A 24,047-nucleotide genomic window follows, 5' to 3' on the forward strand; every position below is an offset into this window, starting at 1 on the left:
AACTCCATTCCAGTAAGTCAAATGAAAGTAGCAAAGGGGGTCAGTGGCTTTGATTTTCAGAAAATGCATGAAGAGGATGATGCCACACAGCCTCTGAGTGGTCCCAGATGGGCACCATGCACTGTGGGCCATGTTGCCTCTCCTGAGACTTCCACCTTTGACTGTTAGGACCCCTGCACTGGCCATAGGGATGGGAGGAGGCAGGGTGTGTCATCCACCCGAAACCTGTTTTTCATTGGAAGCGATATGCATAGTCAGATGGATTCCAGTTCCAGGTGGGACTTTCGGGGAGCAGTATGGCTGGCCCTTCGTGTCATGCAAATGGATTGGAGGCAGTGTTGGGATTTGGGCAAGGCTCAAGAGTGGGGTTTCCTCCATGGACACCCTGGGACCCTGTGTCTTGACACTCAATTGCACCTTTTTCCTGTGGGCGGGGCCTCCAGCCACCTATCCTGTGCGTGGTCTGCTCTCCACGAGTGTTCCCCGTCATGGTGCCCTATGCTTCTTCCCGCAGCTGACTCCCCTGGGGTAATCCCTGGCATCATTGGGGCCGTTGTGGTGGCCGTGGCCGGAGCAATCTCTAGCTTTATCGCCTACCAGAAGAAAAAGTTGTGCTTCAAAGAAAACGGTAAGGTTTTTGTGGCCCCTTCCTTCTCTTCATGCCTTACTAACTTAAAAGCTGTGCTTTCTCAAAACTAAAACAATCCAGAAGTCCCCTTGGCATGAGACACGTGTGAGGTGGCTGATGGTTCAAGAAATCGCTGGGATACTGCAGTCAGACTTTGTAGCTTCCATTCCAGCGCCGCCTGTGTGGAGTTGTGCAAATTTTGCAAGTCACTAACCACCCCTGTCTTTGGGTTTTCCGTCTCTAAAGGGGGGAAATGATCATCTGTACACCACAGGACTTTTGTGAGGTTCCATAGGGTTGTGTGTGAAAGTCTTGACAGGTTGGTTGAAGAAATGTTAGCTCTTGGAAATGTTTATTCATCCTTATTTATAATTGGTGTCATCTTCTTCCCCCTTAAGGCAAGAGCGATGGCTGGGGCGGCGGGGAGCGCCATATTGTTTTCTCCAACCAAGAGAATTAAAATTGAAATGCAGGGCAGCCGATTCCTTTTCTGGTACCACCCCGTACTGACAGGTGCTCCAGAGGGCTTTTGGGTGGGATATAAAATTTATAGGGGAATGTGGAGGATGTCACACCTACCAACATAGAGATTGGAACTCCATCGTTGGGTGTTTGGGGACCGTACGGGCAAGAGTCCCTGAATTACATAGGATTTGCTCTGATATCAGTAAGTTGTATTTTGAACATAGCTCATGTTCATGCATCTCTGGGTTGCTCTAAGTCTTGCCTTCCCTCTTGCAAGGTGAACACGAAGGGTGGACTCTGATGTGGCTTTAGGAGTCCTGTGGGCTATGCATGGAGCCTCACGATGTCTAAACTTCTCAACCTGCCTGTGGTTTCAAGTCCAGATTCATACTTAGCCGTTGACCTCCGTCCTCAAGGACCACTGCCTGAGGACTCAAAGATCTGAATAGATGGTGATACAAAATCTGACTATAGGGAGGGAGTCTACCCTAAATCTCCCATCATTCTAGATTTTTAGATTCACAGACTCTGGTTGTAACCCGAAATTGACAGTCCCAAACAGACTGTGGGTTCAGAGATTTAACATAAGCTGCTGTTTGGCATCTCTTTTCTTGCAGCGAACGGGAAGGGTGCCTGATTATGTCTATTTCCCACATGTGATTGGGCGCCTTCCATCAGGGGTGCTCAGGAAACTGTGCTCGGTTGCCTAAATGTTGAGCATCCAGCATGTCCGAATGGACAGATGACTGAGGTCAAGGACGTGCCCAGATGGAGAGAAGACCAAGGTCAAGGATGTGCCCAAATGGAGAGAAGACCAAGGTCATGGACATGCCCAAATGGAGAGATGACCAAGGTCAAGGATGTGCCCAAATGGACAGATGACCGAGATCAAGGACATGCTCAAATGGACTTCATTTCTGCCCCCCTCTCTGAAGAGGCTCAGCTCAGAGCATGACGCCCAGCCAGGAGAGGATGAAGGCATGCCTGCTAAGGAACGATGCATGGGAAGTCCGGGCACAGTGATTTTCTGAAAATCTGTAGGTGACTTTCAAATCCAATTTGGATTTCCAAATCCATTCGGATTCTGGAGTTGCAAAGCATTTCTGTCACCTCGGGTTTGGGATATATGACCCCCTTGGATGTTATGATGCCGATTTGACATTCATATGCCAAGGCACTTGGGGAAGGACCCAAGAATCTTAATGGACTTGACATTGTCCCATACTTGGAATGGGATTAGGGACTTGGAAAACCAAGTGTTCCCCATCCCCCTGTACTGCATTCCTGGGTCTTGGTCTTTTTCCTAACGGGGGGTGAAAACAAAGTTCCTCAGGTAGATATAGTTGAATTCCCTAATTCCAAAAAATAACAGCATCCTTCCTGAAGAATGGGCTCGGGCCAGTCCGGGACTCAACATATGCTCCTGAACAGCTAGCTAAATTCAGTTACCCAGAATTCCGTATAGTCTCTCATTCTGCATGAGCCAAATGAACATTGGGGGTGACTTTACAGTTTCGATTTGCTTTCTGGTTTTTACGGCGTTTCTGATATTCGCTGATGTAGATGCACAAAGAAAATGTAAAAAAAAAAAAAAAAATGAGGGAAGGAAGCTGGTAGTTCTGATTTCAGTCATTAGGTGCCTTTGTCTGGAGCCATAAAATGCCCCATGTTAAGACAAAGAAAATTAGATGCTATTTTTCTGTAAACCCCAGGACACTGACGTAGGAGAATGAGTCTCTCTTCTGAGTACGCCACGAGACGTTTTGGTGTTTTTGACCTGTGTTGGTAGATGAACTCAGTGTCTGTGTCCGTGATGCCTTTTTATGAACAGACATAGAATTGAAGTGTTGGATCCAGGCATTGGGATCGTGAACATCCTAGACCTTTCAGTGGAGTCTGTGCAGGACTGTTTGTGGGTTTTCTTGTCGGGATGGTGGTTTAAAGAAGCGCATACCCATGTGTAGCTGTGAGCTTGGACATTTCCTAAGAAGGATGTGGCCACGGCGCGTCCCAGCGCTTGAAAAAACCAAGGTTTGGGGGGAAAACTATTGTTTTACAAGAGTGGTTGTTTTTATAGAGGGTGGTTTTCCAGGATCTTGTCATTGCGTTGGATTTTGCAGGGTCTGTTGAGTTGTGCATGAAGGTTAGTCTCCATCAAGTAGGTGCTCTCTCAACGCGGAGATGCATCCATCAAATCCCAGCAGTCTTGCTGTACATTTATTGAAGTGCTTTTTAGTATCATGTTCTGAGCTGACGCCTGGAACAGTATCCGTGGCCCACGAAATTTGGTGCATCTGTCCTTTATTCCTGGAGATTCCGATGTGTACCTCCATTCCTGCCCATTTGGATGCGTTTGGATGAGTTTAATGTGGTTTTCTTGCAAATGACGCGCGCTGGTCTATTAGGAGCCATTTGGGGCGTGGGCTCGTGGCTTGCGGCATTGGCCTCAAGTGACGGGTTTGAGCAGCGAATGGCACGGATGGTGACCTGCTTGGACAGAGCGCAGCTTTGGGTGGCTGTCACTTGGCGGGCACGATTTGCTGGCCTTCCGTGTGCGTGGCGGCTGATTCGTGTGCTCCCGGTTTCCAGCAGGTGCTTGAGGCGTTCCTGAGCCGACCTGCTGGCGTGTCCCTCGCCTTCCCCTCTGTCCCTGCTTCCGTCTGTCCCCACCTCCACCTCCCCCTCCTCTTTGAGTTTGCTTCCGTCTCTGATCCGCGGCCGCCCGTTGCACCTTGGGCTTTCAACGCCGCTTAAAAAAGAAAACCAACCCTAGAAACCAGCTCTCCTCCCGAGTGCGAAGAGTGTCTTTGTCACACCCGGCGACCGCTGCCTGGGGCTTCGGACTCGCCTGAACCTCTCCGAAGTTTACCTTTTTGCTTTTTGTGTTGTTTTGTTTTCATTTCTCGACCTTTCGTTTCAGATGAGCTGAGGATGTAGGGACGAGCGGGAAACCGTGCGCGAGCCTGGAGCTGCTCCTGTAGGATCAGTGCTTGTCCGCTAAGATGCTGAGTCTAAAGCAAACCCTGGCGTTTGCCCTGCTCCTTATGGCTAGTCAGTTGCCATGGGGATGGGGATGCCTCCCAGATCCGGGATTCTGTGTACCCACCCCACCCCCACCCCCTGCAGATGCATGGAAGCTCACACTCTTATGTCGCATTAACGTGCAGGTAGTTTCAGGACAGGAAGAGGAATGCAAATATTTTCTCATAGACTTAAATCTGACGGAAAGAAACCGCGGCCGGCTGGGGTGGCGGGTGGCGGTGGGGAGGGGGCGCTTCTCTGCATTCATCCCGTTCGCGACTGTCCATTGAGTCGACGAATTGGGCCAGCCGGAGGGTCCCGAGACAAAGCCCACCCGGGTCGTAGGGTTTCGCTTTGCCGTGCAACTTTCAACGTCTGATTTCCCAGCTTCTGCAGTTCTTGGATGCCTTGCCCACTCTGTGTCCCACAAAGCAGGTCCTCACTGTCTCTGTGACCCATGTTATTTTTTTTTTTTTTTTTCAAAAATACGTGAATGTCCCACTTGACCCACTTCTCCAGGGGAGGAAAGGAAAAAAAAAATCCACTTATTTAGGAACCATCTAAAAATCTCACGATCTTAGAATGTTAAAGTCCATCGAGAACGGGGTGGAGGTTGTCCGAGCATCCGCGCATCCTGGATCTTCCCGTAAACGTGAAGTCGTCCGTGGATGTCCCCCGCCCCCTGCCGTGCATGTTCGGGCATCTCCTTCCCTTGGGCGTAAACACTGCTTTTCTCATCTTGACCTCGTGCTGAGGTTCAGCGTCATGTCCGGCCCCGGGGGTGGGATGGGGTGGTGATGATGTGAGGGCTGGGTCGCTGGCAGGTTGTGGGGTTAGCATGGGTGGTTAATGGGGAGGTGAGCTGTCGTGGAGGCTCTAAATGCTTTTCTCGTGGGTCGGGTCGCCCCTCCGTGGTCACCTTGGCCACCACCTGGCTCTTTGGAGGATGTCCCTGCAGATTTCTCGGTTCTTATAAAATAAGGCTTCTTCCCCAGTTAGCGTAGGGTGGTTCTGAGTCCAGTGTGTGTGTGCCCACCGCCCCCAAGAAGGAAGTCCTCCGTGTGGCCTAAAATCAGGCACTGCTGGTCGGTGGTCCCGCAGGGCTGTGGTCTTGGCTCCAAATGCATGTTGTGTATATACATGAATAGTCCCCAGGCACGGAGTCCCAATAAGCTGCCATTTCCATGACGGTTCTACTAGGGACAAGTGGTCCCTAGTGCAGACGAAAAGCATGTGCATTGCTTGTGTTTGTTTTGAGATGTGGTGTGCGTGCCCTTTTCTGTTTGGAGGGCAGGGCGAAGTGGGTGGGATGCGGGGTGCGTCCTGTGGAACGCGGTGTCCCCTTAGGGGTCAAGGGTGCGTGCTGTCTCCGGGGCTCCTCCCCTCTGGGAGATGGGGAATCTGGCTCTGCATCCCCGACGGTCACAAGGCCTGGCCTCCCTCTTAAGTGTCGGCCCCCCGCCAAGGGCTGTATGCAGCTCCAGCAAAGAGCATCGCCAGCACGATCTGGGAGAAGCGCCCGGGTGACCAAGCCCTGCTGGAATCACAGCCCGCCAACACCCAACGGTGCTGGTGTTCGTGCTCCATGCCGCATGAATAGGGATTCTGGGGAGCAGGGGTTGTGTCCTGCTCCCCAGAGGACAGACACCCATCCTGTGCCCTGCAGCGTCCACCCTGCTCCCTGTGCATCGGATTCTGGGTCCTGCTCCCCAGTGGCAGACACCTGTCCTGCGCCCTGCAGCGTCCACCCTGCTCCCCGTGCATGCTCATTCTGGGTCCTGCTCCCCAGAGGGCAGACACCCATCCTGTGCCCTGCAGCGTCCACCCTGCTCCCCGTGCATGCTCATTCTGGGTCCTGCTCCCCAGAGGGCAGACACCCATGCTGTGCCCTGCAGCGTCCACCCTGCTCCCTGTGCATCGGATTCTGGGTCCTGCTCCCCAGTGGCAGACACCTGTCCTGCGCCCTGCAGCGTCCACCCTGCTCCCCGTGCATGCTCATTCTGGGTCCTGCTCCCCAGAGGGCAGACACCCATCCTGTGCCCTGCAGCGTCCACCCTGCTCCCCGTGCATGTGGATTCTGGGGTCCTGCTCCCCAGTGGCAGACACCTGTCCTGCGCCCTGCAGCGTCCACCCTGCTCCCCGTGCATGCGGATTCTGGGGTCCTGCTCCCCAGAGGGCAGACACCCATCCTGTGCCCTGCAGCGTCCACCCTGCTCCCCGTGCATGCGGATTCTGGGGTCCTGCTCCCCAGAGGGCAGACACCCATCCTGTGCCCTGCAGCGTCCACCCTGCTCCCCGTGCATGCGGATTCTGGGGTCCTGCTCCCCAGAGGGCAGACACCCATCCTGTGCCCTGCAGCGTCCACCCTGCTCCCCGTGCATGTGGATTCTGGGGTCCTGCTCCCCAGTGGCAGACACCTGTCCTGCGCCCTGCAGCGTCCACCCTGCTCCCCGTGCATGCTCATTCTGGGTCCTGCTCCCCAGAGGGCAGACACCTGTCCTGCGCCCTGCAGCGTCCACCCTGCTCCCCGTGCATGCTCATTCTGGGTCCTGCTCCCCAGAGGGCAGACACCCATGCTGTGCCCTGCAGCGTCCACCCTGCTCCCTGTGCATCGGATTCTGGGTCCTGCTCCCCAGAGGACAGACACCTGTCCTGCGCCCTGAAGCGTCCACCCTGCTCCCCGTGCATGCTCATTCTGGGTCCTGCTCCCCAGAGGGCAGACACCCATCCTGTGCCCTGCAGCGTCCACCCTGCTCCCCGTGCATGCGGATTCTGGGGTCCTGCTCCCCAGAGGGCAGACACCCATCCTGTGCCCTGCAGCGTCCACCCTGCTCCCCGTGCATGTGGATTCTGGGGTCCTGCTCCCCAGTGGCAGACACCTGTCCTGCGCCCTGCAGCGTCCACCCTGCTCCCCGTGCATGCTCATTCTGGGTCCTGCTCCCCAGAGGGCAGACACCCATCCTGTGCCCTGCAGCGTCCACCCTGCTCCCCGTGCATGTGGATTCTGGGGTCCTGCTCCCCAGTGGCAGACACCTGTCCTGCGCCCTGCAGCGTCCACCCTGCTCCCCGTGCATGCTCATTCTGGGTCCTGCTCCCCAGAGGGCAGACACCCATCCTGTGCCCTGCAGCGTCCACCCTGCTCCCCGTGCATGTGGATTCTGGGGTCCTGCTCCCCAGTGGCAGACACCTGTCCTGCGCCCTGCAGCGTCCACCCTGCTCCCCGTGCATGCTCATTCTGGGTCCTGCTCCCCAGAGGGCAGACACCCATCCTGTGCCCTGCAGCGTCCACCCTGCTCCCCGTGCATGCGGATTCTGGGGTCCTGCTCTCCAGAGGGCAGACACCCATCCTGTGCCCTTCAGCGTCCACCCTGCTCCCCGTGCATGTAGATCCTGGGGTCCTGCTCCCCAGAGGACAGACCCCTGTCCTGCGCCCTGCAGCGTCCACCCTCCTCCCCGTGCATGCTCATTCTGGGGTCCTGCTCCAGACCGCCACCCACCCCCTTCCAGCAGAAGATGCGCCATTGACGTGGTCACGGTCCTCATGCAACTCTGGGTGTCCAGCAGGGGTCTGCGTCTGGGGCTGGGGGGTGGGGACAGGGCGACTGACGGTGGGATTCCTCGCACGCCCCCCGGGACCCGTTCTTCCGTGACCTGCAGTTGAAGGCGCGTGGCGTGTTTGCTCGCGACGGTGTTCTCGCCCCGAGCGATGCACTTTGTACAAAGTCTCAAGCTCTGTGAACGGTCTGGGATGTGCTTCGCTCGGGGCCCCTAAGCGACGTCGTCGAGAAATAAACGCCTTTTGTCAGTGAATCTGTGTTTGCCAGTCTTGAATCCCGTCGACTTGGGCTGTGCATCTCGGTGAGGGGACGGTTGGCGGCCATGGTCGTGTCCGCTCTGATGCCCATTTGGAACATTCCCAAAGAGAAATTTCGGAAAAAAGATTTTTTTTTTAATTGACCGAGAACAAGAAAACCCGAAATCAAGCCAACGGGACCCCGCGAGGCCCCCTTAGCCTTCGATTCCCTGTGGACGGAGCTGCCCTGGGTGGGTCTGCGTCTCCGTCCCTCCAGGTCCCACTGATTTGGGCGGGTGGGGAGGAGGTGGGGGGCTGACTCCGCCTGGCGGTGACATGAGGGGGCCTTCTCTGCGTTCACCCCCTTGGGGCATCTTTTGTGTTTTCTTTCAGCCGACCAAGGTGAGCCCAGCACCAAGAACCAGCAGAACACCAGCGCCGACCAGCCAGGTGGGTCGCGGGCCCTGGGACGGATGTCTTCCCGTGGCGCGGGGCGTTGCAAGAGATCCTTCGCGTCCCCTTCCTTCCCGCGGCCCGAGTTCCGGGGCCGGGGTACCAACCCTCCGGGGCTTGAGGCACAACTTCGTGTCACGTTCTTGTGGTTCCTTGTGCAACATCCTCTGGGACAAAATGCCTTCTCCTATTTTTTTTCCCTACTTTTCCTGGAATATGTATTTTTTTTTTCAACAAAAAAAGTCTTCTATATTTTTTTTTCCTATTTTCCCTGGAGTATGCATTGTTTTTCTAGGAAAAAAGTGCCTTCTATATTTTTTTTCTACTTTTCCCGGAATATATTTTTTTTTCTAAGAGAAAATGCCTTCTCCTATCTTTTTTCCTACTTTTCTTGGAATGTGTACTTTTTTTCTAGGAAAAAATGCCTTCTATATTTTTTTTTCTATTTTTCTTGGAGTATTTTTTTTTTTAAAGATTTTATTTATTTATTCATGAGAGACAGAGAGAGACAGAGGGAGAAGCAGGCTCCCAAGGAGCAGAGAGCCCGATGCGGGACTCGATCCCAGGACCCTGGGATCATGACCTGAGCCGAAGGCAGACGCTTAACCATCTGAGCCACCCAGGCGCCCTGGAGTATTTTTTTTTTTAAGGAGAAAATGCCTTCTCCTATTTTTTTTTTCCCTACTTTTCCTGGAATATGTATTTTTTTTTCCAACAAAAAAAGTCTTCTATATTTTTTTTCCTATTTTTCCTGGAGTATGTATTTTTTTTTTTTCTAGGAGAAAATGCCTCTCATTTTTTTTTTTCCTACTTTTCTTGGAGTATGCATTGTTTTTCTAGGAAAAAAATGCCTTCTATATTTATTTTCTACTTTTCCCGGAATTTTTTTTTTTTCTAAGAGAAAACGCCTTCTCCTATCTTTTTTCCTACTTTTCTTGGAATGTGTACTTTTTTTCTAGGAAAAAATGCCTTCTATATTTTTTTTCTATTTTTCTTGGAGTATTTTTTTTTTTTTTATGGAGAAAATGCCTTCTCCTATTTTTTTTTCCCGTACTCTTCCTGGAATATGTATTTTTTTTTTCAACAAAAAAAGTCTTCTATATTTTTTTCCTATTTTTCCTGGAGTATGTATTTTTTTTTTTTCTAGGACAAAATGCCTCTCACTTTTTTTTCCCTACTTTTCTTGGAGTATGCATTGTTTTTCTAGGAAAAAAATGCCTTCTCTATTTTTTTTCTACTTTTCCTGGAATATTTTTTTTTTCTAAGAGAAAATGCCTTCTCCTATCTTTTTTCCTACTTTTCTTGGAATGTGTACTTTTTTCTCTAGGAAAAAATGCCTCCTATATTTTTTTTTCTATTTTTCTTGGAGTATTTTTTTTTTTAAGGAGAAAATGCCTTCTCCTATTTTTTTTTCCTGCTTTTCCTGGAGTACGTGGTTTTTTTCTAGGAAAAAATGCCTTCTATATTTTTTTTCCTATTTTTTGTGGAGTATGTTTTTTTTCTTTTTCCTAGGAGAAAATGCCTTCTCCTATTTCTACTTTTTCTGGAGTACATATTTTTTTTCCTAGCTAGAGTTGATTGGACTCTAAAATGTGTGGAATTCTTTTCCCCCAGCAGGTTAGAGTCGGTTTTTGTTTGCTGTCAGCGATGCGTTTTGCGCTCATTTATCTTCTATAGCAAGGGAGTCACCCGCGTCTGAAATGTTTAAGAAGCAGTCGGTGACGTGCGGGTTGTGGGGGGAGCTGGGGATGCCTTGTGAAGTCTTTCCTTGTCTGTTTGTCCTTGGCAGTTCAGTGGAGTCTTCTGGAAAAGTAGAAGCTTGACTGCAAACGCAAATCCTCGACGTTCCCAGCAGGAGAACAAGAAGACTCCCCTGCTGCATCTTCCCAAGAAACACGTGCACCAGGGTGGCGGTGGCCGCGGCGGAATCCAGCCCTGTCCTGCCCACGCCTGTGCTCACGTTGAGACTCTTTGTTTTGACCTTGAGATGCGTTGTGCCCATTTGCACCATGCTGGGTAGACGAGGGATACTAACGCCGAGTGTTGCACCCCGAGAGGGGAGTTTTGCTCACCCTGTCCGTGGCCGTTAAGGGTTTCCCCGTGGGGTGTGAAAGGCCGATTGTCCATCACAAAGTCATCCCAATACCGACCCCACTGAAGCTCCCCCACCCGGAACTCTGGGCCGTTTACCAATTAACGTGTGAGTTAAACAGAACTGTCCCTGGCATTGACCCTCGGATATGGTGAGATAAGCGTTTCATTAGTGTCCTCAAAATGTCCTTCATTGGGTAAGATTTTTTTTTCACACCAGACTAATAAAAAAGAAATTAGAAACCAAGTACTTTTTACTTAAATGTCTTATCATGGGCTGACGTTTAAAGAAGGCTGTGGAAACCAGTGGAATGGACCCCGTGGTCCCTTTTCTGGGGCTGCAGGACAAACAATCAACCCATGTGTACCCCCTGCATTTTCGGGATTTTCTTTCTCTGCCTACTTCCCTCCACTGGTCTTAGTACACTGGGGACAAGGACTTCTCAGCATTCAGATACTCCCCTGCATTGCATATTTCTCTGCATGCAGATACTCCACTGAATCCAGATACTCCCTTACATTCAGATACTGCCCTGCATCAGATACTCCTGTAATTCAGGTATTCCTCTGCATTAGATACTTCTCTATATTCAGATAGTCCCCGGCATTCATATACTCCCCTGCATGAGATACCCTCCTGCATCAGATATTACCCTGCATTCAGATACTCCCCTGCATTACATACTTCTCTATATTTAGGTACTCCCCTGAATCAGATGCTTCCTTGCATCCAGATACTCCCCTGAATCAGATACTCCTCCGCAGTTCAGCTACTCCCCTGAATCAGATACTCCTCTGCGTTCAGATACTGCCCTCTTCTTCCATGTGGGTTTTTTGTGGAAATTTGTTAACTGTAATGTCTTTACAAAGTGTCTTAACTGCTTTGGTGTGAGAGCTTGCTTTACCTTTGGGGTAAAACTGCTTTGTGGCTCAGGAGCTCCTGCTATGTTTCCTAACAACTCGAAATGAACCAGAAGCATACTCTTCCTCCTTGACAAAAATGGCTTTGTTTAATTATTTCTGAGCTTTTGTATGAAGAAGTCTTAGTGTCACGGTTTTGAAATCAGGATTAGAAAATTTATGTAGGGGGACGCCGGGGTGGCTCAGTCATTAAGCATCTGCCTTAGGCTCAGGTCATGGTCCCGGGGTCCTGGGATCGAGTCCCGCATCAGGCTCCCTGCTCCCTCTGCCTGCTGCTCTCCCGCTTGTGCTCTCCCTCTTTCTCTCTCCGACAAACAAATAAATAAATACAATCTTTTTAAAAAGTCCTGGGATCGAGCCCCGCATCGGGCTCCCTGCTCAGCAGGAAGCCTGCTTCTCCCTCTCCCTTTCCCCCTGCTTGTGTTCCCTCTCTCGCTGTGTCTCTCTCTGTCAAATAAATAAATAAAATCTTTAAAAAAAAAATTTATGTAGGCTAGTGGGAGAACAGTAACACAGTTAGAGGGTTTAAACCTGGGTCATAATGTATTTAGCCAAACAACATGAGCTGATATTGTACATTTGTCCGAGTGTGTGTGTACATTTATTGTCTGAAGTCAGCTTTGTTAGGATGTGTGTGTGTGTGTGATGATGGGCACTGCCTAATCGTCCTCCATGAAAGTTGTGCAAATTTATGGTGTTCCCAGTGATGTCTCAGCTGTCCTCAAATAGCCCTGCAAACGTTATGGGCCTTGCCAGCCTGTTGAAAACATGGTATCGAATCAACGGTTTTACATTACGTTTCTCTCAACACAGGTGGGATTGGGAATGTGTGTGTGGAAAATCCATGTTTGCTCCATTCTGAATACGCCCTTTGCCCATTTTTACATGCATCATTGTTCCTGCTGTTATTGATCTGTGGGAACTCTTTACATATTAAAGGCACTGCCATTTTTTTTGACTCTGAAATAGGTAGCCAATAAGCTTTTTCACTTTATTTTTAGCCTCTTAACTGAAGAGATGTTTTCTCCATTCATTTTTATCATTTTTATGTAGTGAAATTACTTAATGGTTTCTGGGCATGCTGTTATACTTAGAAAGACATCAACCTTACTAACATTTTTTTTCTTTTAAACATCAGGGGGCAAACGGGTGGCTCAGTCGGTGGAGCATGAGATTCTTGATCTCACAGTTGTGAGTTCAAGCCCCATGTTTGGTGTAGAGATTTACTTAAAAATAAAATCTCTAAAACCACCCCCAAAACCTCATATTCTGTTCCAACACTTTTATGGTTTGTTTTTTTTTACATTAAAATACTTGATTCCCTAGAGATGCATATTTGTATAGGGATGAGGAAGAGATTCTGCTATGCAATTCCTACCCTCTGCATAGGGTATCATGCTATTATTCCCAAACCATGTCCCGAATATTCCATATATATGTGTAATCATGTAAGAATACCCTTCTTTATGTCTTAAAAAAAAAAAAAGAGAATATCCCTCTTTAGAGCTTTCATCTGGAGTAGGTATTAAATTAAGTGCTTTTTCAGGATCTGTGGGGATGATCATAGGGTTTTCCAGTTTATTCTATGAATATGATGAATTCAATACGATTACATGCATGTTCATACCTAATCTGATGTAGAACCATCCTCTTGTCCTTGACTTGGGTCTTATTTGGTGGCGGGCTTGTCGTTTCGTTTAGGGTTATTGCGTCCATATTCAAGAGTGACCTCACTATGTGTTCTTTGTTTGCATGATTTCTGTAGATTCTGATAGACTTTCTTCTTTTCATCCTGAGAAACTGGTTTGGCTGGAGCTACCTGGGCCTGGTGTGTATGTGTGTGTAGAGGGGATAAGTGATTTCGGTCTTTTATTTCTCTCTTAGGGAAACAGAGATTTAAAATTAAAAAAAAAAAAAGCTTTATTTCCACTTCTTCATTTGAAAATCATCCACGTTTCCAGAGTTTTCAAAATGTCACCATGTAGATTTGAACACAGATTTTCCTTCTAACTGTTCACTGTTCTCCGGGTCTGTGGGGAACTCTATGTCCTTGTGATTTTACACTGTTATTATGTTTCCGGTTTCGGTTCTCAACTAATGGTTGGATGATAAGCTTCACCATTTCTGCGCTTTTCATTCATGATCCCAGCCGTTGGCGTTCTTTGGGTTTATCTGCCCTCCACGCAGACGCGCCTTGAGTCGAACGGTAATTTCCATGCTTTCTCATCCTTTCTTGTGGAATATTGTAAATATTCCAGGCTCTGGCTTTTTCTCTGAGCTCAAGGGGGGACACGGATCATTCCTATTTCTATTTCCTGGAGAGTCACCATTTCCGGATTGTTTTTCTTTCTTGTTAATTCAGTGGTTTTAAAAGGTTTTTTTTTGTTTGTTTGTTTCATTTTGTTTTTTAATGTCCACGTGATATTTTCGTGTTTTCTGCTTTCTTGGATGTGGTCATCAGTCTCCTGGTTTTATTGCCGTGTGCAACCAGCATGTTGCCTATATCATTTCTACCTTTTTTTTCCCCCTCCAGTGGATAGAAGCTTTTCTTTCTGAGGAAGTTCCCTGAACGTGGAGACACAAGTGGATTCTCGGTGTTGAAGGTATAGAGGACGCGAACGTGAAATCCGCCGTATCAGCTGTCTCTTCAAGCATCTATGTGTGTTCTGCGTGAGCTGTTTAGGCTGAGACAGGGGTGGGTAGCCACGAGTGCCTGACGAGGGGATCGGCATGCATCGTTCTGCGGCTCAGGGGATGTCCATGTATGGCCAGACATGACTTGTGCACATACCCCGGTTTAGGTCAAGCCGGCTTCCCCGGGGGCTGGCTCCTCCTTTCCTGTTCTGCCCGTCCCCTTCTGTTCTCAGACCCACCGTCCCGGGCACATGGTGGTTTGCAGGGGTAGCAAATGCATCAGCTTCCTCCCTCTCTGCTCCCGGGAGCCAACTTGGCATCCCTGCCCTGCATCTTGCATGCTTACCTGCAGGCGGGAGGAACGTGGTCTGAGGTCGCACTCTGGAGGTTGGCGTCCCCCTAGGCAGTTCTGGGCTCCTCTACCTCCCTGTGATTTCTTTGCTGGCTGCACGCATGTCCCCTGAGACCTGCAGCCCTTTGCTTTCTTATTGTTGACCTGGGGCGATTGGAACGGGTGTTTTATATTCTGTGCACGTTTTTGTCCTTATACCCAACTCTATGGGGTCGAGGGAGGCTCTGGACACCCCTTCATCCACGTGGGAGCTCCCCCACCTCAGCAGGTTTGGATGGGGTTTGTTCGGCCCCTTCGTCTGCTGCAAAGGGCCAACGTAAGCAAAAACACTCACGTCTGTCTTGCATGTAGCATGCTCGTGATATTGCACCACCAGCCGCCTCCGTCTGGTTCCAAGATATTTTTGTCACCCCCTCAAAGGAAACTGTCATGTACTGGTTTCCTGGGGCGGCCATAACCGAGCACCACCGATGGGGAGGAGGGGTGCTTAAACCACAGAAGTGTGTTGCCTCCTGGTCCTGGAGACCAGACGTCCGAGACCAAGGTGTGGACAGCCCTGGTCCCTGCTGGAGCCTCTGAGGCACAGTCTGCTCCATGTCTGTGTCCCAGCTCCCGGGAGCTGCTGGAGGTCCTGGGCGTCCCTTGGCTGGTCCCACCTCTGCCTCCATGTGTCCATCTTTGTCCAAACGTCCCCCTTTTTATAGGAACAGCTCGCATAGGGTCATGTCCCGCCTGACTCCAGGGTGACCCCATCCTAACCAATTGCATCTACACCCACCCGACATCCAGCAAAGGTCGTATTCTACAGGATTACCGGTGACGACTCCAACGTATGATTTTTGGGGGAGGGGTTGGGGGCCACAGTTCAACTGCATAGCCAGGAAACCACCCATCTGCTTTCTGTCTCTGGATTTGCCTGTTCTGGACAGTTGGGGGACATGGACTCACACACGATGTGGCCCTTGGTGTCTGTTTTCTGTCACCGAATGTAAAATTTTGAAAGTTCATCCACACTGTGGTGTGTGCGTGTGTGTGTGAGACGTCTGTTCCTTTTCGTGGTCGGGGAAATGGGGAGAAAACGTCTGTCCGAGCGCGTCATCCACCGCTCTTGACTGTCCCACGGGGAGTTTGGGATTGGACATGCAGCTCCTTAAAGCATCACACAGAGACCCACACCCTCCTGTGTGCACCTCAACCTGGTCTGCATCACCAGCATCGCTTTGTAATGATGCTCCGTGTAAAGAACGAAAACCAGAACACCAGACACTCGAGGCACATGCACACGTTTCCAGGTGCCGGAAAAAAAAAAATGCAGAAAACGTCAGGATTCATTTCCCCCTTTTAATCTGTTTAGCCTAAATCCAGCTTTTTGGGGGGGGGGGGGGAGGGGGAGTGGTTTACAAACAGATTTCACCACCACCATTTATTAGTATTTTTTTCTTTCTTGTACACTAAGCCCATTGATCAGACGGGATCAAAGCCTTTTGGAAATGGTGGGTTTGTATTCTTTCCTGGCACGTTGAGGGAGGAAGCCAGCAAGGGTGAGTCAATGTGTGTAGATGGATAAGGGAGGTGTAATCACAGAGCCTTACAGGGAAAATAGGGGAAAAAAAATCCCTGGATTGGCCACCGGCTGTATTTCTTCTGCAGACAGATCCCCAAACAGGAGATGTAAAGAATTTGGCCCTTCTGTAAAATGCCTGTGAAATCAACGATATGTCTTTATCCATATACTTTTTTATTTTGTCTTTTGTGAGGAAAGAGGTAAAAAAAAAAAAAAAAAGAAAAGAAAAGAAACAAACAAAAGGGCAAATTTCGCAAAGTCAGATGGAGCTTAAAAGCTCCAGCCCTTGGTTTCCATCCTGGATGGGACCACGGGTCCCAGAGAGGGCAGAGCGGGTAATTACCCTCTTCCCAGCAACTGAGTGCTTCTGCGGCTGATTGCGCTATTCATCTGGTGCGATGGTCCTGCTTTCTTCCCCCATGCGTTCTCCACCTCGGGGCGACCATGGGGAAGCCGGGCTCTGTGTCCTGGAAATTGCTCTCAAGGTGAGTGCCTGCATTTTTTCACTCAGGTCAGCCTATCGGGGAGGACTGATGGGCACTTTGGAAATGCATTCGGTTCCGCTCCAACTCTAACATTATGTCCGAATTCAAATGCTGATGGAAAGGAGGGGGAACCCGCAACAACGCAAAAGAAGTACAAGTCGTGCCAGGGGTGATGGTCCGCTGATACGTAGCATGTGGGGGCTTGGGGGGTTATTTCCGAGCTAGAAGAAAAATGTTTATGCCTAGTCAGTACCTTTTTGTTCTTTTCTTTCAAAGAAAGGAACTTCTATGAATGTCCCGTTCCTGCTGTGACAAAGAATCACCAATCAGGTGGCTTAAAGCACAGGAATTCACCCTCTCCCAGCTCTGGAGACCAGACGTCTGAGATCCAGGCAGGGCAGGGCCACGGAGATCCAGGCGGGGCAGGACCACCAAGATCCAGGCGGGGCAGGGCCGCTGAGATCCAGGCGGGGCAAGGTCATGCTCCCTCCTGAAGCTCTTGGGGAGGGTCCTTCCTGCCTCTTCCAGCTTCTGGGGCTCCACGTGTTCCTGGGTTTGTGGCCACGTCCCTCCCATCTCTACCTCCGTCCTCACGTGGCTTCTCCTCTGTGTGTGTGTCTCTCCTCTTTCTTTGGTGTCTTCTGATGTTGGATTTAGGGCCCACCTGGATCATTCATGTGATGATCCTGTTGTCTGGACCCACCCGGGTCATTTTAACGAATTACATTTGCAGTAACCCTGTTTCCAAGTAAGGTCCCATTTTGAGTTCCTGGCTGTTGGGACCATAACTTTGAAGAGACACAACTCAGCCGAAAACACCGATCTGTGTATCTCCCAAGGGCAGGGTGCCTGTTGAGTTAGCTCTGTCACCAAGCACGTCATTGCCAAATAGTTGATGGGTGACAGACTGGAGTCTTGGAGATGTGAAGAATACTCATGAAACCAGGGAAACAGACACCCTCCTTACTCACTGGAAAGCCAAGCCCTCCCGAGCAAGAGTTTTCTCTTGACGCCAAGCGCCAGACGTCACTCTTGGCTTCGCTCTCTCATTTTGGGGTCAACCCGACCCACTCTGGACCGAAAACAGATGGTTGGATGGCCACCTCTATTCCCTTTGCCAGCCACCTTCATCCGATTTCCCCTCAGTTTAACTTAACAGGTGATTTTTGAACGCATGCTTTGGGCCAGCAATCAACAGGGCAGGTTAAGGAGGGATGAGTCTTGGACTCAGGCTGCCTGGATTTAAATTTTTTTTAAGATTTATTTATTTATTTGAGAGAGAGAGAAAGAAGGAGCAGGTGGAGGTGTAGAGGGAGAGAAAGAATCTCTAGCAGACTCCCCCCTGAGCAGGAAGCCCCACACGGGGCTCGATGTGATGACCCTGAGATCATGACCTGAGCCCGAAATCAAGAGTCAGACACTCAACCGACTTAGCCACCCAGGTGCCCCCAGCCTGCCTGGTTTTGAATCCTAGCTCTGCCATATGCTAGTGACTGAAGTTTCTCCAGATCCACAGAAGAGTATTTTGAAGGTCCATTTGTGATTGAATATGGGCGCCATGTTTCCACTGGTTCCCTCTCTAAAGAATGCTTGAAACGACCTTACCCCATGACCGTTAAATTTGCCCACCTCTGCCGATGTCACCTCCCCCAGCATGACATTAATGCCTTTTGTGACCTCCTTGCGTCAAATTCAGCCCCTTCTGTAACTCATCTCCTGGCCATTCCTGGGCTTCTCTTCCCAAGAGGTCCCCATCTCCACCCTCCCCTGATTACACATGCAATGTGGTCCCCCCAGCCTGCAGAACTGAAATCCTTATACAGCATTCAGGACTAGCAAAATCAAGACACGGCCGGTGGTCATTTTAATCCTCAATGGGCCCAGCACAGACCTTATTATCGAAGACCAGACTCAAGAGCACAGAAGAGGTCCACACATCCTGCTTTGCTCACCCGGAATGTTCTCCCTTCCCTTTCTCTCCATCAAATTTGTACTTGTGCTTGAAGGCCCAACTCAGATGTTTCATGGTCCTGACTGTTTTGGGGGGAAGGAACAGCCGTAAGATAACTTTCAATAGGTCCTGCTCCTCCACTCCACACGGTCATTAGGTCCCTTTGCTGCGGCACAAAATGAGACACAAAATACAATGGGCCTTGTGCTACTTTCAACATTGGCTGTGGCATATTTCAATTTGGAATATGGACTCTCCACAAACAGAGAGTCAGACAAAGTCCATACATATCGGGGCAAATGCATTCTCTATTCTGATGCCCCACAAAGCATTGAATGGGTCCCAGTGTCAACCGTACAACACCATTGACCTCTAAATGCCACACCCCCATCCCTACATGGACAAGTAATGGTTTAGCGGAGAAAGTATCATCTGTAGGATGTACAGAATATCATGAGTTCTCTATCAGATGCTGTCACATCGACACAAGCTAAGTCACACTCTACGTTAACAAGGAACGAGGCAAATAGTGGCTACTCTTCACCTCTAGAGCACTCATCCTAGTTGGCACGGTCATCCGTTTGGGCTGGTAGGACAAGATGCCAAGGACAGGACAGCTCAAACAATAGACATTTACTTCTCACTATCCTGGAGGCTGGGTGTCTGAGATCCAGGTGGGGCAGAAGCTGGGAGTCTGAGATCCAGGCAGGGCCGAGGCTGGTTCCTCCTGAGGCCTCTCTCCTTGAGATATAGACACAGTGTTCTCCCCGTGTTCTCACGTGGTGTCTCTTCCTCTTCTTATAAAGACACAAATCCCATCATGGTGCCCACCATCATGACCTGATCTCAATGTAATCACTCCGAAAGGGCCCACCTCCAATCCCACCCCATTGGAAGATAGGGCCGCAACATATGAGTCTTGGGGGGATGTAAACCTTCAGTCTGTAACAGTTGGTGGTATGCACAGCACCCCCTAGAGTTGTCCCCCACAGTCGCCTTGGGCTCCTTGTTTCCTACTGAGTACATTTACCCCACACCTTCCTCTGCCCAAACGCTCTGTCCCTGCCATCTTATGTCCTTCCTACTCAGCTTTTGAAATCATCTATCTAGAGGTTACCACCCTCTCTAGAAGCCCACGCCCGGCTGAGTTTAGACCCTGCCAGGTCTGACAAGGACTAGCAAAATCAAGACATGGCCGATTGTCATTTTAATCCTCAACGGGCCCAGCATAGACCTTATTATCGAAGACCAGACTCAAGAGCACAGAAGAGGACCACACATCCTGCTTTGCTCACCCGGAATGTTCTCCCTTCCCTTTCTCTCCATCAAATTTGTGGCCTCTGTGTGCTTCCCTGCATTATGTAATGTCACACTGCCATCATCTGGTTTAACTTTCGATGTCCCCTCCCTTTGTAAACAACGATTCGTTCTTCACCCCCGCAACCCCGGCACCTAGCCTGGGCCTGGCTCGGAACAGACGTGCGTCCACAGTGTTTGTGGAATGAATGCGTGAACTCATCTGAAGTCCCACCCTTGGGAAGCAGCAAGCCTAGAATCTACAAATCTATGGGCAGGGAGCGTCCTCCCTGTGCTCAGGGTTGGCCAACCTTTGATCTCGTGGCGCCTCCCACGCCTGCAGGGAGCAGAGCTGCAGAGCAGGTGTGCCCGGCTTCCCAAAGCGGAGGATGCCCATTGGCGCCAGGTGATGCTGGATTCCCTGCCGAGCTGAGCGTTGGCCGGCCAGCGCCGCTCTGGGAGGCCCGGGTCGGCCTTCAGCGTGCACGCGCTTGCCTCATGGGCTCTAGGCTGTGGGGTTTGGAATCTGAGCACGGGGTGCATTAGCTTTTGGCAAAGGGATTGCAGCTTGGTTCATACTTTCCGCTTGGAATGTCGCCTCCCTTTCTTCCAAGCTGAGAGACAGGAAGCCAACACACGGAGGGTGGGGCCCGGGAGGGCCGGATCTCACGAGTCGCTGGGCTGGGGCCTCCACGGAGGCTCCTTCGTGCTGCCGCCAAGGATGGAGAGCCGCTGGGGCCTCTTCTGTATCACGGTGCTGGGCCTTCTGATGCACATCCAAGGTAAGAGGCGTCTTGGCCCCGAGGGAGAGCCGCGTGGGTGTTGTGCTTGCTGTCTGGTTCCTTCTCAAAACTCCTCCAAAGCAGCTTCTACCAAACAAACGCTTAGAAGTTGCCAGGGGGGACTAGAGGAGACGGGAATGGTGCCTTCTGAGAAGGCAGAGGGGACACGGGGGCCACTTGAGAGCCCGGGGACCTGGACCTGGAACTGCACAACACGGACCAACAGCGTTTGGAAGCAAGCGGCGTTCTCTGCTTTTCCGCTCTGCGTTTCAAACACAGCCCGTCCTACCCCGGAATTTAAGCTCGACAGGGTGCCGGGGGGGGGGGGTGTCTTTTAAATTCCTTGTTCCGGATGGAAAAGATTAGTTCTGCCCATTTTCGTCGGGTACTCGGGTTTGGATTCTGCAGCCGTCTGGATAAATGTCATCCTTCCTTCTTGCAAAAGAAAGTCATGTGAGTTGTTTACGCACAAAACTGGAGCTGGAGCTCACGGGCTGTCTCCCAGATTCGGGGGGTGTTTGGTTTGTTGGAGGGTGGGGCAGGCGGCTACTTAGGCTATTTAGGAACTGTAATGAACTCATGAGAAACGGGACCGAAACAACCCCTCTGGTCATTTTAATACTCTCCTTTCAAGCACGGAAGGTCGGGTGGGATGGAGGATTGGGAGGTGGTGTTGGTTAGGAGTAGCAGGATTGAATTCAGATGTCCCTGTTGGGGCGTGTCCCGTTTATCCTGTTCGAGGTGTGTTCTCGGGACAAGGCGTTGGTTCTCTGGGGGCCGATGGGATGTTGAGGGTCAGCTGGAGGGCAAAGCTTCCCGCACTCCACGCACACATCAGCTTCCCAGCTGATTCTCATGCAGCCTGATGATGGTGCCGTGCTTGCCGCCACCTTATAGATGGGTAAACGAGGCACGGGGTGAGGTTCCATCATGTGCCTGAGGTCACAATGAGGAAGCAGGAGTGGAAATGAAACTTGCCAAGGCCAGCTTGTGGTTTTGGGTCTGTTGAGAAAAAAGAAACTATTTATATCTATCTTTATGTGTCTTTTCCCCCTAAATATATCTTATCTTGTATATATATTATTGTAATATATTATTATATTATTGCATCACGTGCTGCATTGAGGTCTGTGGGGCCTTGTGGTTTGGTGATACTCGAAGGGTGGGATGTGTGCCCGAGGCAACAAGCCAGGCCATGCTGGGCCACGGAACTCCAGCCCACGCTGGCTGCACCCCAGAACCAATCAAGAGTCTCCCTTGATTCTGCCTCTTTCCTCGTGGCCCCCAAACTACCTTTGATCTAGCTGATCTGTGGGTGGGAAGGCCAAGCCCCAGATGGGTCATTTAAGCCTGTTTTGTCATGCCCAACAGTGGGGCCGAAACTGCCCAGCTATGTAGGGCAGTGGTTCTCAATCCTTGGTGTGCAGAATCACCTGGGAGGGAGCTGGATTAAAGGCCCTGCCCCTTGAGATGCTCATATGGTATGTGGGTGGGGCTCGGAACCTGTAGATTCAAAAGCACCCAGAGGGACTCTGTGCAGAGTCAAGGCTCCCTTGAAGGGATGATGAGTAAGCACCGGGCCATCTGGTATACCCTTGGGTGGAGACTCATGGATCCGTGGCACGAGGGTGGAGACTCACTGATCCGTGACATAAGGGGACAGCTATTCTGGGGTTCCCCATTCAGTGATGCATCATTAGCCAGCACAGCCAGGCCAGAAGGGACATCCTCTAGATAGACATGATGCAGCCTGCCATTGTCTCAACTAGGGGCCACTTTGCCCCCAGGGGACACTTGGCAATATCTGGAGTCATGTTTCGCTGTCACAACTGTGAGTGGGTCAGCTGGTGTCCTCAAATGGGTGGAAGCCGAGGTTGCTGCCCAATGTCTGCCACACATGTCAGAGAGTGATCCAGCCCCAAATGTTACTGGTGCTCAGGTTGAGAAATCTCATGTTAGCATGAGAGACTCCATCTGTCTGTGTGTCTGATCTATGTATCTAAATATTATCCATCTATTACCTGTCCACCTATACATACGTACATCTATGTATTTGTTGATCTGTCCATCTATCCATCCATCATTTATGTATCCATCCATCCATCTACCCATCTATCCATCTATCCATCCATCCATTCATCTATCTATCCATCTATCCATCCATCCATCCATCACTTATGTATCAATCCATCCATCCATTCTTCCATCTATCCATCCATCCATTCATCTATCTATCCATCCATCATTTTTCTATCTATCCATCTATCTATTGATCCATCCATCCACCCACCCATCCACCCACCCATCCACCCACCCATCTATCCATCCATCCATCCATCCATGCATCCATCCATTCATCTATCTAGCCATCCATCATTTATCTATCCATCCATACATCCATCCATCCACCCATCCATCCAACCAACTATCCATCCATCCACCCATCTATCCATCCATCCATCCGTCTATCTATCCATCCATCATTTATCTATTTATCCATCCATCCACCCATCTATCCATCCATCCATCCATCCATCCACCCACCCATCCATCCATCCATCCACCCATTCATCTATCTATCCACCCATCATTTATCTATCTATCCATCCATACATCCATCCTTCTACCCACTCACCCATCTATCCACCCATCCATCATATCTATCTATCTATCTATCTGTCTATCTATCTATCTATCTATCTATCTATCTATCTATCATCTATCTATATATATATCATTATCATCATTGTCAATCTATAGACTGAAATTTATTTTAAGGAATTGCCCCACAGGAGTGTGGGGCTGGCAAGTCCAAAACCATGAGGGCAGGCTAGAAACTCAGCTCGGATGCGACCCTGCCGTGTTGAGTCTGACTACCTTCTTTTCCAGGAAACCTCGCTCATTGTGTTTAAGGCTTCATCACATCAGAAGAGGCCCACCCACATTACCGAGGGTGATATGCTTTCCCAGCACGTGATTGCAGGTGGCAGTCCCATTGATAACATACTGGCACAGTGACATCTACACTAGTGTTTGACCAAACATCTGGGCCCTGAAGCCTGGCCACATTGACACAAAATATGAACCATCTGGGATGTTTTCATGTTTCCACTTCCCTTGCCTGAGATGCCAACTCTGCAGATTTTCCGGAGGGTTCCAAGGTCTTTCTGCCTATTCTCAGCCCCCCGGGGTCCCTCAGCTGTGTCGTCAGAAATACTCCCGTGTTTGTTTCTGTTGCGGGGCTGGAATGGAGGCAGGGCTGTTAAATCTTTTAGTATCCCCACTTTCCCTGTGACCTTGAGCTACGCCCTTGAGGGGGCTGTCTCTGGTGAGCACAGCTGCTGTAGAAATTGCCACATTCTTGAGAACCAAGGGGGCAAAGCATGCAAAGCATTGTGCCTTCTGCTCTGAGTGTTCAGACGGCTTTCCGGGGCGACCTTGGAGCAAATTCTCAAGAGTTTTCAAAATGTTTTCTTCCAATATTTTGTTTTTATCCTTGTGGATCACAATAAAATATGATCTGGACAAAGTGCTGATACTCGGGGGAGGTAGTTGGGAAACTTTGCTGGGCAACGGGCGTCAGGATTGCTGGGGGACAGGGTCAAGATGCA

The 24,047-nt window shown here is 50.2% G+C and overlaps 2 protein-coding genes and 1 long non-coding RNA gene across 3 annotated transcripts in view; all 3 read left to right on the plus strand.

Annotated features, from left to right (window-relative positions):
* Nucleotides 1-10,698, plus strand: part of CD99 (CD99 molecule (Xg blood group)) — a 36,606-nt gene extending 25,908 nt beyond the window's left edge. The window contains exons 8-10 of the mRNA XM_045873991.3: nt 515-628; nt 8,301-8,357; nt 10,150-10,698. Of these exons, the coding sequence (XP_045729947.1) occupies nt 515-628; nt 8,301-8,357; nt 10,150-10,175 (197 nt within the window). The 3' untranslated portion in view covers nt 10,176-10,698. The remainder of the gene's footprint in view (nt 1-514; nt 629-8,300; nt 8,358-10,149) is intronic.
* On the plus strand, nt 636-4,592 carry LOC135361892 (uncharacterized). The gene is made up of 2 exons (XR_010406010.1): nt 636-1,141; nt 1,711-4,592. It is a non-coding gene; the product is annotated as an uncharacterized LOC135361892 (long non-coding RNA).
* Nucleotides 10,699-19,906: 9,208 nt separating the features above from the next.
* Nucleotides 19,907-24,047, plus strand: part of XG (Xg glycoprotein (Xg blood group)) — a 34,580-nt gene continuing 30,439 nt past the window's right edge. The window contains exon 1 of the mRNA XM_064573679.1: nt 19,907-20,436. Within this exon, the coding sequence (XP_064429749.1) occupies nt 20,376-20,436 (61 nt within the window). The 5' untranslated portion in view covers nt 19,907-20,375. The remainder of the gene's footprint in view (nt 20,437-24,047) is intronic.

This window comes from Mirounga angustirostris, unplaced genomic scaffold (assembly GCF_029215605.1).
Source record: "Mirounga angustirostris isolate CCGP_5_RB_7025 unplaced genomic scaffold, mMirAng1.0.hap1 SCAF_11, whole genome shotgun sequence".
Lineage (NCBI taxonomy): Eukaryota > Metazoa > Chordata > Mammalia > Carnivora > Phocidae > Mirounga > Mirounga angustirostris.